At 42.2% G+C, this 15,620-nt stretch overlaps 1 protein-coding gene across 1 annotated transcript in view; it reads right to left on the reverse strand.

The window, feature by feature from the left end:
• TTC7B (tetratricopeptide repeat domain 7B) overlaps positions 1–15,620 on the reverse strand; it is a 252,642-nt gene that overhangs the window by 145,258 nt on the left and 91,764 nt on the right. The window contains exon 6 of the mRNA XM_008570126.1: positions 4,341–4,419. Within this exon, the coding sequence (XP_008568348.1) occupies positions 4,341–4,419 (79 nt within the window). The remainder of the gene's footprint in view (positions 1–4,340; positions 4,420–15,620) is intronic.

Below are 15,620 nucleotides of genomic sequence, written 5' to 3' on the forward strand. Positions count from 1 at the left end.
CTTGTCATTAAGTAGAATGCTGTTTAATTTCCATGTGTATGTATAGTTTCCAGAGTTTCATTTATTATTGGTTTCTAATTTTAATCCATTGTGATAAGAAAAAATACATGGAATAATTCCAAGTTTTTTAAATTTGTTGAGACTTGCTTTGTTACCTAACATGTGGTCTATCCTGGAGAATGTTCCATGTGCTGATGAGAAGAATGAATGTTCTGAGGTTGTTGGATGGAATGTTCTGTAGATATCTGCCAAGTCCAATTGGTCTAAAGTATTGTTTAGATCTTGTGTTTCTCTCTTGATTTTTTGCCTAGATGATTTCTCCAATGTTAAGAGTGGGGTGCTCAGGTCCCCCGCTATTATGGTGTTAGTGTCTATCTCATTCTTTAGATCTAATAGTGTTTGCTTTATAAATCTGGCTGCTCCGAAGTTGGGTGCATATATATTTATGACTGTTGTGTCTTCTTGATGGATAGATCTTTTTATCATTATATAGTGGCCTTCCTTATCTCTTTTTATGGTTTTTGGTTTAAAGTCTATTTTATCTGATATAAGAATAGCTACTCCAGCTCGTTTTTCATTTGTATTTGCATGGTATATCTTTTTCCATCCTTTCACTCTTAGTTTTTGTGTGTCTTTACAGGTTAAGTGAGTCTCTTGAAGGCAGCATATTGTTGGGTCCATCTTTTTAATCCAGTCAGTCAGTCTGTGCCTTTTGAGTGGGGAATTTAATCCCTTTACATTTAGAGTTATTACTGAAAGGTACTGGTTTACTCCTAGTATTTTACTGATTTTTGTTTAGATGTCTTAAGTACCTTTTGTTCCTTTCTTTCTAATTTTCTGTTTGTCTTCTGTATTTGTTGGTTTCTTGGGGTGGTAGATAAACTATTTTGTCTCTTTATTGTTAGCATTTTTGTTTTACTGGTAGGTTTTGTTCTTTCTTGAGTATTCATGGCAGTGATGGTTGGTTTTCAGGTATCAAACCCAGTAATCCCTTGAGAATTTCTTATAAGGCTGGTCATGTGATAGTGAACTCCCACAGTTTTTGTTTGCCTGAGAAATATACTATTTGTCCTTCATTTCCAAAGGATAGCCTTGCTGGGTAAAGTATTCTTGGTACATTCTTTTTCAGGGCATTGATTTCTTTGTTTTTTTATTTCAATGAATGAATCCTTTAGCTCCACAAGCTCTGCTACATTCTTTTTCAGGGCATTGATTTCTTTGTTTTTTTATTTCAATGAATGAATCCTTTAGCTCCACAAGCTCTGCTACATTCTTTTTCAGGGCATTGATTTCTTTGTTTTTTTATTTCAATGAATGAATCCTTTAGCTCCACAAGCTCTGCTACATTCTTTTTCAGGGCATTGATTTCTTTGTTTTTTTATTTCAATGAATGAATCCTTTAGCTCCACAAGCTCTGCTACATTCTTTTTCAGGGCATTGATTTCTTTGTTTTTTTATTTCAATGAATGAATCCTTTAGCTCCACAAGCTCTGCTACATTCTTTTTCAGGGCATTGATTTCTTTGTTTTTTTATTTCAATGAATGAATCCTTTAGCTCCACAAGCTCTGCTACATTCTTTTTCAGGGCATTGATTTCTTTGTTTTTTTATTTCAATGAATGAATCCTTTAGCTCCACAAGCTCTGCTACATTCTTTTTCAGGGCATTGATTTCTTTGTTTTTTTATTTCAATGAATGAATCCTTTAGCTCCACAAGCTCTGCTACATTCTTTTTCAGGGCATTGATTTCTTTGTACATTTTTTCTTTCAGGTCCTGTATATTTTTTTCGCATTTCATTGTGTTGTCTGAGTTTTCCTGTATCTCATTTAGTTTCTTTATAATTGTTGCTCAAAATTCCTTGTCAGTCATTTCAAGGACTTCCTGTTCTATAGGATCTAGAGCTGGAGAGTTATTATTTTCCTTTGGTGGTGATGTACTTCCTTGATTTTTCATATTTCTCTTATCTTTCCTTTGGTGTTTAGTCATTGTGGCAGGGGGTATTATCACTCCATCCTGATGTCTGGCCTGGATCCTGAAGGGACTGTCAATTCTGGGCAGTGGGGACTAACCTGGGCTGGGGGTCCCAAGGCGCCTGCCTGTTCCAGCATGGCTGGCTTGAGGCATGTGGGCCTGGTGGTTCTTGGGCCTCTCTGGGTGGCAGGGATTGGCCTGGGCTGGGGATCCAGCCAGAAGCTAGGAACCATCTACTTTGCCATCTTGACCAGAAGCCCCAATATTTAAGCAATTTTGAAAGGTTGGCTTTTTCAATGTGCTTTTAAGACAATTATGAAAAAACCTGCCAATTTAATCAGTTACTTTCACTGTACTTCCAAATCTTGGAAGAAGCTGTTTATGCTGACCAGTTGAGATGTTTTATGGAAAGCTGGGTGTAGGTCAATTTGAGAGAAAAGATAACTGGCAACAAGTTTTATCCACATTCTTGCAAGTTTTTTTGCCCTAAAGAACCCTAAAAATTGAAATGCTTTCTTTGAACTTTTAAAGGCACATCAATATATAAGTACACATTGAAGGCCAAGTGAGTTCTTGGTGGTGGTGGTGGTGGAGTGTGGAACTGCTCAACTTGTCTCACCCTCGTAATCCTAGGAAAGCCTACAGCTTAGCCATCTGGCCCCATGAGTTATATGTCTACATCCTAAAAATCTGGAGACACCAAAAATGAACTTATGGCTTCACTTCCCATGACATGAATCTCTCAGCCTTGACAAACCGATTACTCTCCCACAGCATTTAAAAGGTACATGATAGGGCCGGCCCGGTGGCGCACTGCTACAGTGCGCCGCTTGGGAGCGCGGCGGCGCTCCCGCCGAGGGTTCGGATCCCACATACAGACCAGTTCCCGCTCACTGGCTGAGCGAGGTGCGGGTGTAGCACCGAGGGCTGCGATCCCGTTGCCGGTCCTGGTCCGGTACGGGCGCGACACTGAGAGTTGCGATCTGTTGCCAGACACGAAAAAAGACAAAAAATAAATAAATAAATAAATAAAAATAAAAATAAAAGGTACATGATAATGGGAGGACAAGAGCATGGATGACAAAAGAAATTGCAATCTCACATGCAGTCGCTACATCAGTTGTGACATGCAGCATTTGCTTAGCTTCTGGTAAGCACCAGGCCTTCACCTAAACACCCAGTGGCTATGGCTCTATAGGGAAGACTACAAAGGTATATTTAAAGAACCTCCTTGGACAGACAAGTGAAAGAATTAAAAAGGGAGAAAGAGAATAACACAAGAGCCAAGCTGCTGATCAATCAGTTAATTTGACTATCATTTATATTTCTCTTCTAGGTTTTATAATTAACATATTTAGCCAAACAACAAGTACCCCTCAGAATCTAATCTGTCTGGGTTTTCGTATGAATTGTTCTGTCTGGGTTTTGGTATGAATCATAAACACACAACCAACCCCTTCAACACACTGGCATCCAGGAGGGCCTACATTCCACCTGCCTTACAGGATATATTTCTTATGTTTTGAGAGCACTGCCAACAGCACATGAAAAGATGCTAAGCATCATTAGCCACCAGGGAAATGTAAATGGAAACCACATGACAGCCCCACACACATTACAATGGCACAACAAAAATGATAACAGCAAGTCTTGGTGAGGATGTGGGGAAACTGGAACCCTCATAACAGCTGGTGGAATGTAAAATGGTGCGGCTGCTTTGGGAAACAGTCTGACAGTTATTCAAAATGTTAAACATAGAGCTACCCTATGACCCAGTAATTCCACTCCTAGGTATATATACCCAGGAGAGATGAACACTTATGTCCACACAGAAACTTGCACATGAATGTTACGGCAGCATTATTCAGAATAGCCTGAAAGTGGAAATAACCTAAATATCCATCAGTCAATCAATGAATAAATAGAATGTGGTATATCCATATAATAGAATACTGTTCAGCAATAAATAGGAAAGAAATAACTGATGCATGTTGCAACGTGGAGGAACCTTGAAAGCATTATGCTAAGTGAAGGAAGCCAGTAACAAAAAGACCACATATTATAATCCTGTTTACATAAAATGTTCAAAATAGGGAAATTCATAGAAACAGGAAGTAAATTAGTCATTGCCAGGGGCTGGGGGAAGAGGAAAATGAAGATTGACTACTAATGAGTACAGGGTTTCTTTGGAGGGTGATTAAAATGCTCTAAAATTAAATATTAGTGACAGCTGAACAATTCTGTGATTATGCTAATAATTAAATCATACACCTAAAATGAGTAAATTGCTGTTCATAAACATATAGATATAAATATACCTATGTGACTACTGTCCTAGTGGCCTCAGCCAAGTCACTGGTGACACTTACCATTCGCAGGTTTTGTGTTGTTCTTGTTTCCACTGCTCTGAGAATCTCTCTAAATCTCCCGACTCCTCTTGTCAAGTTCCTGTGTGGACACAGAATTTGACAGAGTTTCTATCTGGCGTGTATTAATATTAAATATTTCACACATATTTCAATGTATTTCATCTACATAAAAGCTGTTGGCTAGATTTTAAGCAAACAATTATTCTGCACATGTCTATCCATCTTTGGTCAACTCTGAAAAATTTGACCTAAGATTGATGGTCTTTTGTGTTTTCTAACCCCGATTAAATTTTCTCAAGAAAATAAAAATATAAAAATCAGTTCTGAGGCCAATACAAAAAACAAACTATATATCTTATAAGAATCTATCTTCAAACTTACATCGGTTCTGTAGAGTAGGACTGTAATCTATATTTTTATTTAAAAGGTGGGTGGGAACACTGGGCAAGGGGTATAGGAATATCAGCAAGGCACTGTATACAGTGTGGTTAAAGGCATCTTGTTGCAATTTGTATGGGCAGGAGAAAGATAAAAGGTATGAAAAATGAAGGGCTCTACCAAGCAACCTACTCTGCATCTTTGAGAACATAAATCACATCAAACCAAACCTCCTCGCAACCCAGCACTGACAAAAAGAAGCAAAGGATCAAAGGCCCCATCTGAGATGAGAGTGAGGGAGTGACAACTGGAACCCGAATCAGAATACATTCATCTCACTGCCCCACACACCACACAGAGACATATTTGGTGACACCTTTCATTAAGGGACAAATAATTCCTTAGCAACATCCTGGTCAATACATCCAGCCCCCACTTGTTGTCTTCTCTGAAAGCTGTGCCCTGCCTGTTCAGCTGGGAATACCTCCCAGGCCGGTGCCTTTACATTGAGAGCTGCCACCACCTATGACATAATTCAATGATATTTATAACCTGCTCATTAGAACACATCTCATCTTTCCAAAAAGCCACAGAGTAGGTCGGTGGGTACAAACCTGTCAGCCAGTCTCTAAAGGCTGTGGCAGATGCTCTAGGTATTTGGCTTTCTTCTTGGATGACATTTTAAATTGCACAAAAGTATTAAATCAAATTGAATGTGAATTCTGTAAGTTACAAGCACTCACGAGGGCTATTAATTCACATCTTATATCTACATGACATCCCAGGGCTCTCATTCACAAGAACAGCCCCAGAACTTTAAGATTATGGTTTATTGGCATAGGTACATAAATACTCCCATATTCCTCTCACCCACACATATCAGATGGTATCAGATTAGAAGCTTTATGGTGGCATAAAAAGAGAAGCTTGTGCTCAGGACTCCAAGCAGCACTAAAGGAAATCTAACAGAGACATAAATAAAAATTTGGTAACAGGCTCTGGGACATGCAATCTGCCCTGCTTTCCCTTCATTTGTTTTTATGGGATCTGTGTTCACAGGCGACAAAGGACATTTACTTTGTACTGAAGCTCCGTTCTCTTAGGTAACATGGAGGGAAGGAAATAGCTATAGCTAAAAAAGGGATGTTTATGAAAATGGTAGTCTAATTTTATTCCAGAATCACTGATTAAGCTCCTACAATGTACAAAAGGAATGGCATTTTGGACTATATGGAATAAAGATACGACTGAGGCAACGTAATTGGAAACCCTGGTAGAAAGAGTCTAATTTACCAGGGTGGAAATTAGGCCTTGAATAAGCAGTATCAAACCTCAGTATTGTAACTTAGGGAAGGCTACAAATAGGAATTGGTCATTCAGAATGTCTTCTATGCCTTCCTTACAGAATGGGCTACTTATACAATTACAGAAGCTCAGAATTTTCTAGCTATAAATTATCCAACACAATCTGGTCCACTGTGACGCAGATGTGAAAGGGCTTGCAGATTCACAAGCCTAATGAGAGACAGCAAGCTGGGAGCTTTCCACCATAAGCTATTACCTTCCTGGGTAAAAGAAATGCAAGCTCGGAAACAGGAGTGTAACTCTAGAGGAAAGAACAGTCTGTGTTTTGTACCATTAATATGCAAATTACTTCATACATATACATAACATAAATTCGACATGTTCCAGTGATGACAACTAATACAATATTCCTAGGTACTCGTTGAAAATTGGAAGGAAAATCCGTTGGCCCACGTGAAGAAGTCCAGTGTCAGAAGGCAATGCCCTCGGCTGCCTAAAAAGGTAAGTGATGGACAGAGAAATTCAACTCCCCTTTAAGGTGCAAGACCGATCCCTCCCATGCAGGACCGAGGCCCTCTGCTGGAAGAATGGAGGAAGTCTCCGTGGTTGAAGGGTGCCACACACGATGCGGCAAAACCAGCAACTGGGTGCCCACTCCCAATTAAGCCTTTGAATAATACAAGTTTTTCTCGCACTGTTTCCAGTTTATTCCTGGAGAGAGTTGATGATTCAGAAGCAAATTCTTCATCAAGCTGGGAAGAATCCTGCTTGTAAACAAAGAATTCACAGTAACTACAGAATGGAGAAGTCCTGAGGCTGTGGCCTATTCAAATGCGTGTGGCACCCTGGAAGGACAACCATGAGGCTGATCCCTGCCCAAGCCAAGATCAATCTGACAGCAAGAAAAGGGACTGGAGGCGAAAGACTGCACATTTTAAATATTAGAAAAGGAAAAAAGTGCCCCAAATGCAAAAACACATAATTCTCAGCAAATCCTATACCATTCAAACATTTTTTTTTTTTTTGGACCCGTAAGGGGATCGTGACCCTCAGCACGGTGTGGTCTGCACCACGCTCAGCCAGTGAGCACACCAGCCATCCCTATATAGGATCCTAACCTGCAGCCTCAGCGCTACCAGCACTGCACTCTCCCAAATGAGCCACAGGGCCGGTCCTCAAACATTTTTTAATCATGTAATTTTATTCAACTAATCACTTCCATTGTTGCCATGAGAGCAGGAAAAAAACCACATTTTTAAAAAGCTAGATGGAGGGCCGAGCCCGTGGTGCACTCGGGAGAATGCGGCGCTAGGAGGGCAGCAGCGCTCCCGCCGTGGGTTCGGATCCTATATGGGGATGACCGGTGCGTGCGCAGCGCTCACTGGCTGAGCGCGGTGCGGCCGGTCTCAAAAAGGACAAAAAAAAAAAAAAAAAAAAAAGCTAGATGGAGAGTCATAACAGAAAGGAACCAAAAAAAGAAATTAACTTTTAAGAATTACATTCTAAATGCTATGAAATGACCCAATTTAAGGGAAATAAACAAAACCCACACGAAACAAAACCCACATTGCCTTCATCTCTCTATACTATTAGTTGTTCTTAAAATGTTGAGACCCATTAAATATCTAAAACGAACTGTTGCTTAAAATCTCTACTCTAAAATGAAGACAAGAGAGCCAAGGAATCTCGCTGGTTTTGAGGGTTTCCACAGGCACTGACATTCAGTCATTTATTCCATTTCAACACCCTTGACTGAGAGAGTGCAGTGATGTCAGAATTCATTATGGTAAACTATTCTTGAGACGAATGTTCTTGCCAGCATCCGAGCAGCAGGCACTGGCGAGCTGTCAGAACTCGGGGTTCATCTCCTACACTTTGCTTCGCAGACTTCTGAGCCGGGTGCACTGCCCTCCACGTGGAACAGTTCAGAGCAGCTTGGCTACTACCAAGGAGGAAAGGGTCTTGAGCACCAGCTGCTTGCTCAGCATGACAGGCAGGCCAAACCCTTTCACTCACCAATATCACTGTCCCCAAACCATTAGGGAAAGCTCAGGCAAGTGTCCCAAAGGCCTGTTCTTATCCAAACCTCGTTTTCCAGTTGGCAGAAAGTGAAAGCCTGCCACTTTTCACAGGGACACATACTGCTCCTCCCTGACCTACTTCTATCTTTTCTTCCCTCCTTCCTTTTCTATCTGGTTCCATCCTCCTCCTGCTGGACCTCCTCCTTCCAGGGCTTCCCTGCTGGCCCTTAGGTCAGTGCAGAACATGGCTTCCTGAGGGTCAGTGCTGCCCCCACAGCCATCAGGACCCCCAGGGAGGGCACTAACTTGCCAGCACTTGCTCTGCTTCCCCCTTGGGCCCTGCAGCAGCAACTTGCAAGGCTGGTCTCTGAAAGTTACATTCTGTACAGCCTTATAGCAGCACCTGGTTTTGTCCTGTTCTGTTCTACAACCCTGAATGACATTCTCAGGTCTTCGATATTGTCACCTGTCCCTCCGTACTATCAAACCAAGTGAGAAATGCACATGGGAAGGAAGCCAGAGCTCCAAAACCATAATGGAAAACCAAGGCTGCGAGAAACTGGGGACTTGAGAACCATTTCAGCTTGTGACGGACGGTTGTCTATTTCAATGCTGAGCTCAATACACTTTTTGGTTATTTCTCCTTTCACATCTTGGGATTAGGGTGGGAAAGGACAATTCCTCCCTTTAACTTGTCCTTCCAAATTATCTTCTGACCCCATAGTTTGACCCAGGTACCAATACATTTAAGTTCAATATCACCAGTAATTGTCAAGCAAATTCAAAGTAGTGATGTGAATAAGACTTTTCATACTAGATGTCAAATTCCTGGGTAATAAGGAAAAGGAACACCTGTTAAAGTAAATTCAATATTTTTTCTCTGGTGTGGCTGAGAATTTTATATCTAAAAATCAGTTACAGAACAAGTCCACATAACATTTGGCATTTTCCCATGTTCTTTCTTATCAACTAGCACTTCTGAAACTCTTAAGCAGTAGGTTATTTCAACAATTATTGAGCACCGTTACATGTCAGGTTCCAGGCTGTTCCCTGACGATACAGTGGTGAACAAGGGACACTACCCCTGCTTCAGAGAGTTTAGATGGCTTCACATTCCCCACAAGACTGTAAGCCCCTCAAAGACAGAGATCTTTGTTTTGCTCACTGACATATCCTCAAACAGGGCCTGGCATACAGGAAGCACTCAGAAAATATTTGCTGAATGAATGAAAGTCAGAACCACTGTGAGTTGAATGAACCAAGCTCACAAGGGAATGCATTTCCCACCTGTTTCTTGTCCATGAGCACAGACTGGCAGGCAGCAGAGCATCGCACTCCCTTAGCTAGAATACGCCTCATAGGCCCTCAGTGGTGTTCCTCACAGCGTGAGGGTCTCAGGGAGCAGCACTCCCGCATGAAGTGACGTACCTGGGCATGCCCAGCCTAACAGCTTCCGGAAAGCTGTGTGGATAATGAGGATTCTTAGGTTTTTACAGAAACCTTCCAGGCATGTCAGGAACCCTTCCCTGCCCTTATGTCTTCACACACTCTCCCCTGTCTCTGTGAAGGGTCCTGGGAACTCTTAGTTGTCATTTAAGACCCAGGGCCAAGGCCACCCTTGGGAAACTTTTCCTAGTTTCCCCCAGGAAGAGACAGGCACTGCTTCCTGAGTGCTCCCAAAAGTTTGTACATATTTTGAGCCTAGATAGCACTTGCCACACTGATTTCATTTGAATTTACATCTGTCTGCCAACTAAACCGCTGTCATCTTGAGAGTGAAGGTCCTCTTTGTACCTACCTCTCCTTGTCCAGGTACCCAGCAACACAATAAGCTGAGCACCCCCAAAGAAAGAAAAGGATGGACACAAACTTATATTCTGAAGTCCCTTCCCCATCTCCTTGCTGAAAAGGGTTTTTGTGATTACCAAGGGGACAATTAAAGCAGATACTTCTTACATCATGAGATATATCCCAACAGTATTCCAGACATTGTCAACCATTATAACCCTAAAAAACCAGAAATGGTAATACCATGTATCTTCTAGGTCAATTGTTCTTAGTTCTCAGGCTTGAGAATGGCTTCCCTTTCATTTATATAACCCTTAGTATCATCTATTTTGAAAAAATATGAAATCAAAACCAGATATCCAGGTCTGGAAAGTGGAAGAAGAAAAAGACATCCTTCACAGTCCAAAAGGACACTTCTGGCCGGCTGTCAGGAAGCTGTTTTTCCCGGACTGGATTCTAGCTTCTCCCTCTGTACACGCTCTTCAGCTCATATCCAATGACATGCATTTGTGAAGACAGATGGCTTTCTGCAGTCAGGGGCCAGGGATCAAACCCACAACCTTGGCCTCATTAGCGAAGGACTCTCTGATCAACAGGACGAGCCAGCTGCAGCCTAGACATAGTGACGGAGGGTGTGACAGCTATCCACGCTGGGATGTGAACAAGCAGGCGAAGCTTCCGGATGTCTCATTTCAAACCTAATGAGAGTTGTACTAGGCTTAACAACATTTTTTGGACTACCTCAGCAACTAAGGCTTCCTCGTGACAAAGGCAGAGTAAATTATACATTTGGTCAGTTGGCCAGGCAGTCCACTGAGGAGGCACTATGTACTGGGCAGTGCACTAGGCACCAGAGACGCAAAGTCAAGTAAGTCACGGTGACGTTTAACAAGTCAGGACAGGGACACACAGACAAGTCCTTCCGACATGGTGTGCAAAAGGCCTATAAATGAAAGGTGGACAGACTGCTACGAGAGCCAAGGTGAAAGAACAGCTCACCTTCTACCTGTCGCTTTCCACACCCCCAAACCCCAAGTCTCTAAGGAAATATGAAATATGGAAAGGTTTGCCTCATCTTACATCCTTCTTCCTTTCAACATTTGGGAAGAGTCAAAGGATGTCAATCCTTATTCAAAATATATGAGTGTATATGTATATGAGAGAGAGGCAGGGGGAGAGGGGAAAGAGGGGGAAGAGAGGGAGAGAGGGAGATGGGGGAAGAGAGAGACAGCCTACTATGTACCAGGAAAGGAGTTGGCACGACGAATGCAACAGTGAGCCAGTCAACAAACGAGGTTCCTCATGAACTTGTATTTTAATAATGCTCAGTTTAACCCTAGAAGCCCAACAACATCCAACAGATACTTGGACTCCTAAGTCTAAGAACACTTTTAGCAAACTAACCAGAATTTGCCTATCATAGCAGAACTGTCCTTCAAAATACTCACCTGGGAATCTAAACATTTGTCTATACAGTATATGTAAATTTAGAGAGACAAAACAGAGTTGTGGTTATCTACCTCCCAGTCAATTTATAGCATATGAAAACCTGCACTTCTTTGGAGACATTCAATTTTAAAGAAAAAGAAGGTATTCCCCAGTTTGATTCATTCATTCACTTTGCTATTTATTGAAAGCCCACCCTGTCCCAGGAACTCCCCTACCTAACTCACAGGTCTGGCCCACAATGACAGAAGAAAACAACTGATGTCAGGTGAGGACAGTAAAAAAAATCTTTCTCTGGAGGCTCTGTGATCACTCTTCTGGGAAATAATGGTGCCATCCTCTTAGAGTGCTGGTGTCCTTGCAGGGCAGGGGGCAGGGGTGCTGCAGCATCTCCACCAAGGCCACAGGGGTAGAGGCAGGAACAAAAGTAACCCTGACGAGGAGGGATCGAGGGGGTTTGGCAAGTGAACCCTTATTGTTCCATCTCAGTCAGCACAGCTAACATGTGGAGGTTGTTCTGAATTAATCAAGAAGGGCCAGACCAAACTCAAAATGTGGACTTGGGTGGTGAACCACCAAGGTTTTATGAGCCTGAAATACAAAGTGGAAAAGATAAAAGCTCAGCACCATCATAATTTACTTCCATGCAGAGAAGAGTCTGCTCCAGATCCAGCCAACTAGAAGACAGGCACACCCAGCCCAAGGAGAGCAGGAGGAGCTGGGCCCCCATTGGCGTACTTCATAAAATGGGGCTCAGCTAATTCCACAGAACACTGATGAGCACCAGGCCAACTTCATACTCATTTTAAAAGTCAGTATATAGCATAGAAGAAAGACAATCTAGAAGGCAAAAATGTTCTGCTAACAACGTGACTTCAAACGTTAACCAATTCTAAGCAGCAAAGTCACATAGCAAAAGAGCTTTTGATCATCCTGTTCATCCAGCCAATTGGGCTGTGGAGAAAGGCAGAAAGGACATTGCGGGAGGAAGGACTTTCCAAACGTACTACCAGTACTTGAGCCAAAAATTTAAGTGCAAGGAGAAAAGCGCATTGTTCACTTCCATTTCAATTGGCAGAAAACAGAAGAACTGCATTTCCAAAACAACTGTGGGGGGGGAGGAAGGACTTTCCAAACGTACTACCAGTACTTGAGCCAAAAATTTAAGTGCAAGGAGAAAAGCGCACTGTTCACTTCCATTTCAATTGGCAGAAAACAGAAGAACTGCATTTCCAAAACAACTGTGGGGACAACGTTTAAAAGCTATGAGAAGTGATAAAAAAAAAAAAATCCAAGGGAATCATTGGAAAGAAAATAAGAAGATCTTTAAAAGTACAGAGGTCTGAGCAGCTTCGGGAGCCAAGCAGATGTCAGAGGTGGGTGAAGAAAGGCTGCAAGGAGCACCCGTGCGGGCAGTGCTCAGGCCCAGCCCTGCCTACAGGAATCCAACTCAAAACTATGCCAGGGAAAGCCAAGAGGCAAGGGAGGGTCTTCACCACACGTTGGTAAATAAAAGCCATGACTGTTTTTCTTGAGGAAACAAATAAAGCAGTACGAGGGATTCTCATACGCTCTCGTGAGTCATGCCAGATAACTTGCTTGGGCCTGGGAAAGGGTTGGTAAATAAAAGCCATGACTGTTTTTCTTGAGGAAACAAATAAAGCAGCACGAGGGATTCTCATACGCTCTCGTGAGTCATGCCAGATAACTTGCTTGGGCCTGGGAAAGGCTAATAAGTTGGGGACAGTGAAGAAGAAAAGGGCAAAGGCTGAGGGTGATCATGAGAAGAGGAAGGACAGGAAAGGAGAATGGAATGTGAGATATCCGGACACAGGCAAAGGGAATAAACACCAGATGCCAGGCGTACACTGAGAGAAGGGTAGGAACTGGGCAGGAGGCTTCACCTTGCCCTTCCTCATCTACAAAGTGAAGCTAATACCCACTTCTCATGCCTGGACTAGATGGCACCTGGAAATCTCCAGTGCTCAAAACCACGTCAATCCTCCCACTCCCCAACCATTCGCTACCTCCTATTACCCACCATCTGGTTCTTCACACCACACATAAACATTTACTGGGTAAAAGCCAAAAGCAGCCACTGGTATGTTTTCGAACCTTTGTTTTAACAGAGAACAGTGCAAAATCAGAACTGATTTCTACTATATGATATATCAAAATTTTCTTCTCAATTGTAGTTTTATACATGAGAAAGCAGAGGCTTGGAAAGATTAGGTAACATGCCCATGATCTTACAGCCCACAAACAGGAGAGCTGGAACCTGAACCCAGATCCTATCTGATTCCAGTGCCCAGCAAAGTTGAAGACGATCCCTGTCATGTAGAAGCCTGCAAACAAACTGGAAAATGTGACTAACTTCCATGACACAAAAACAAATGTGTCACAGAGGCAGGAGAGCAGCAAGGAAAAGCTCAGAGCAGCACAGGCCAGATGAAGTCTCTGTACCTGGACATACTCAGCTCCAAAGAAGAAGATGGAATTCATGGTCCCTCCCAGTGGGGGTGAGCGACAAAGGCATACCAGAGAATTTCTGCTGAGTGTCTGAGCTTCACAGCAGAAACAGAACCCGGAAGTAAGAAGGTGTCAGGTGAAGAGGCTAACATTGATAAGATGATGGTAATATAGAAGTGGGTCTGTCCACAAGTCACTAGGACACGCTTCCAAAGTAAATTCTTTCATCATATAGCATCTCATTTAGATGGCTCTTCCCGGTCAGAATTCACAACCACTCTCTTAGATGGTAAACTCAGATTAACCTTTGTGCTATCTACAGAAAAAAAGCTTTGCTAAGCACATTAGCAGGGCGAATGTGATCTGGGAGGAGAATATTTAATTTGCTCAGGGGAATAATCTATTTTCAATCCCCTCTAAGCCATCCAGAAGAGCTGCCATTTGCCAACAGACCACTGACAAGATAATTAAAAATTACTCTATTCTGTCATCATGAAAGTCCCCATTAGACTTCGGGCTCCTGCAGGACAGAGGGTGGGTCCCCACGTGCTAAGAAAGAATAAGACGCAGCTATATACCTACTCACAGGGCTGTTGTGAAGATGACATGAGATCTCAGCCATTGCTAAGTGGATGTCAGCCATGATCACCTTCTTCTTCTGAGATGCTACTAACTAATTCCATGCCATCCCCCAACCCATGACTCTGGATTGCTTTCCCACCAACCTAGTGAGGCGAGCAGGGATTCATTATCCTCAACTGAGTCCTGGAAACTGAAGAGAGGGAAACTGAGTCCTGGAAAGTGAAAGGGTGAGGCTAGCCCAACAGCTCATCAGTGAGTGGCTCAGCCAGGACTTGAATCCTGGCTTCTCGGATCCCAGTACAGGGAGCACTGCTCTGACCTCCACCAGACACTGGTCTACCCCATTTTTTATTTGCCCTTCAATTCTTTTTTAACTTTTTTATTGTATAAGATATAGATACAGAAAGCTATATAAAACAAATACATTGCTTAGGTGATTATTATAAGGCAAACACCCTTGTAACCACCACACAAGTAAAAAAAAAAAAACCATTGCCACTCACCCCATCCTAATTAACAGGCACCTGCATGCAAAAATAACAACTACCCTGACTTCTTTAGTAGTTGCTTTGTTACACGTCCTTGTGGTTTAATCACACAAGTATGCATCCTTGCTCTACAGTTTAGTCTTGCCCACTTTTTTTTTTTTTTTACTGGGTAATTGTTTAAAATTTCTCTTGCTTTATGTGTTCTCCCTCTGTCTCTTTCTTTCCCTTATAATTTACTGCTAAAAAAAAACTGAACCGTTTGACCTGCAGAGTTTCCCACAGGCTAGAAACCGCACAGTCATGGTACAGTTCAATATAGTCCTCTGTTCTCTGCGTTTCCCACAACTTGGCAGCTGGATCCTGAGCCTCGATCAATTCAGGTTTAATCCCCTGGCAAGACTTTGGCAGTGCTATGATTTTGTTCTGATGTTAGCAGCTTTTGATACTCAATGCTTAGATACATCAATCCACTGCCAGTTACAACATGGGGAGATTCTGATTCTCTCACTGCCTTTTCATTTATTAGCTGGAATAATTTTATAAGGAGATGTTTCCCTTCATCTAATATTTGGCTTTCCAATGGCTTAGTACCTACAAGGGTTCTTCGAAAAGTCTGTGGAAAAGTAAATTAAAAGATAATACGAACCTTTCCATGAACGTTTTGGAGACCCCTCACATATATAGTAAAATGTTTAATTCTTTCCATTTACTTTCTTAGTTTTCAAGACTCATTCTATGAAGCAAATATCATCCTGATACCAAAACCAGGTAAAGATATAACCAAAAAAGAAAACTACAGGCCG

This window comes from Galeopterus variegatus, unplaced genomic scaffold (assembly GCF_000696425.1).
Source record: "Galeopterus variegatus unplaced genomic scaffold, G_variegatus-3.0.2 Scaffold571, whole genome shotgun sequence".
NCBI lineage: Eukaryota > Metazoa > Chordata > Mammalia > Dermoptera > Cynocephalidae > Galeopterus > Galeopterus variegatus.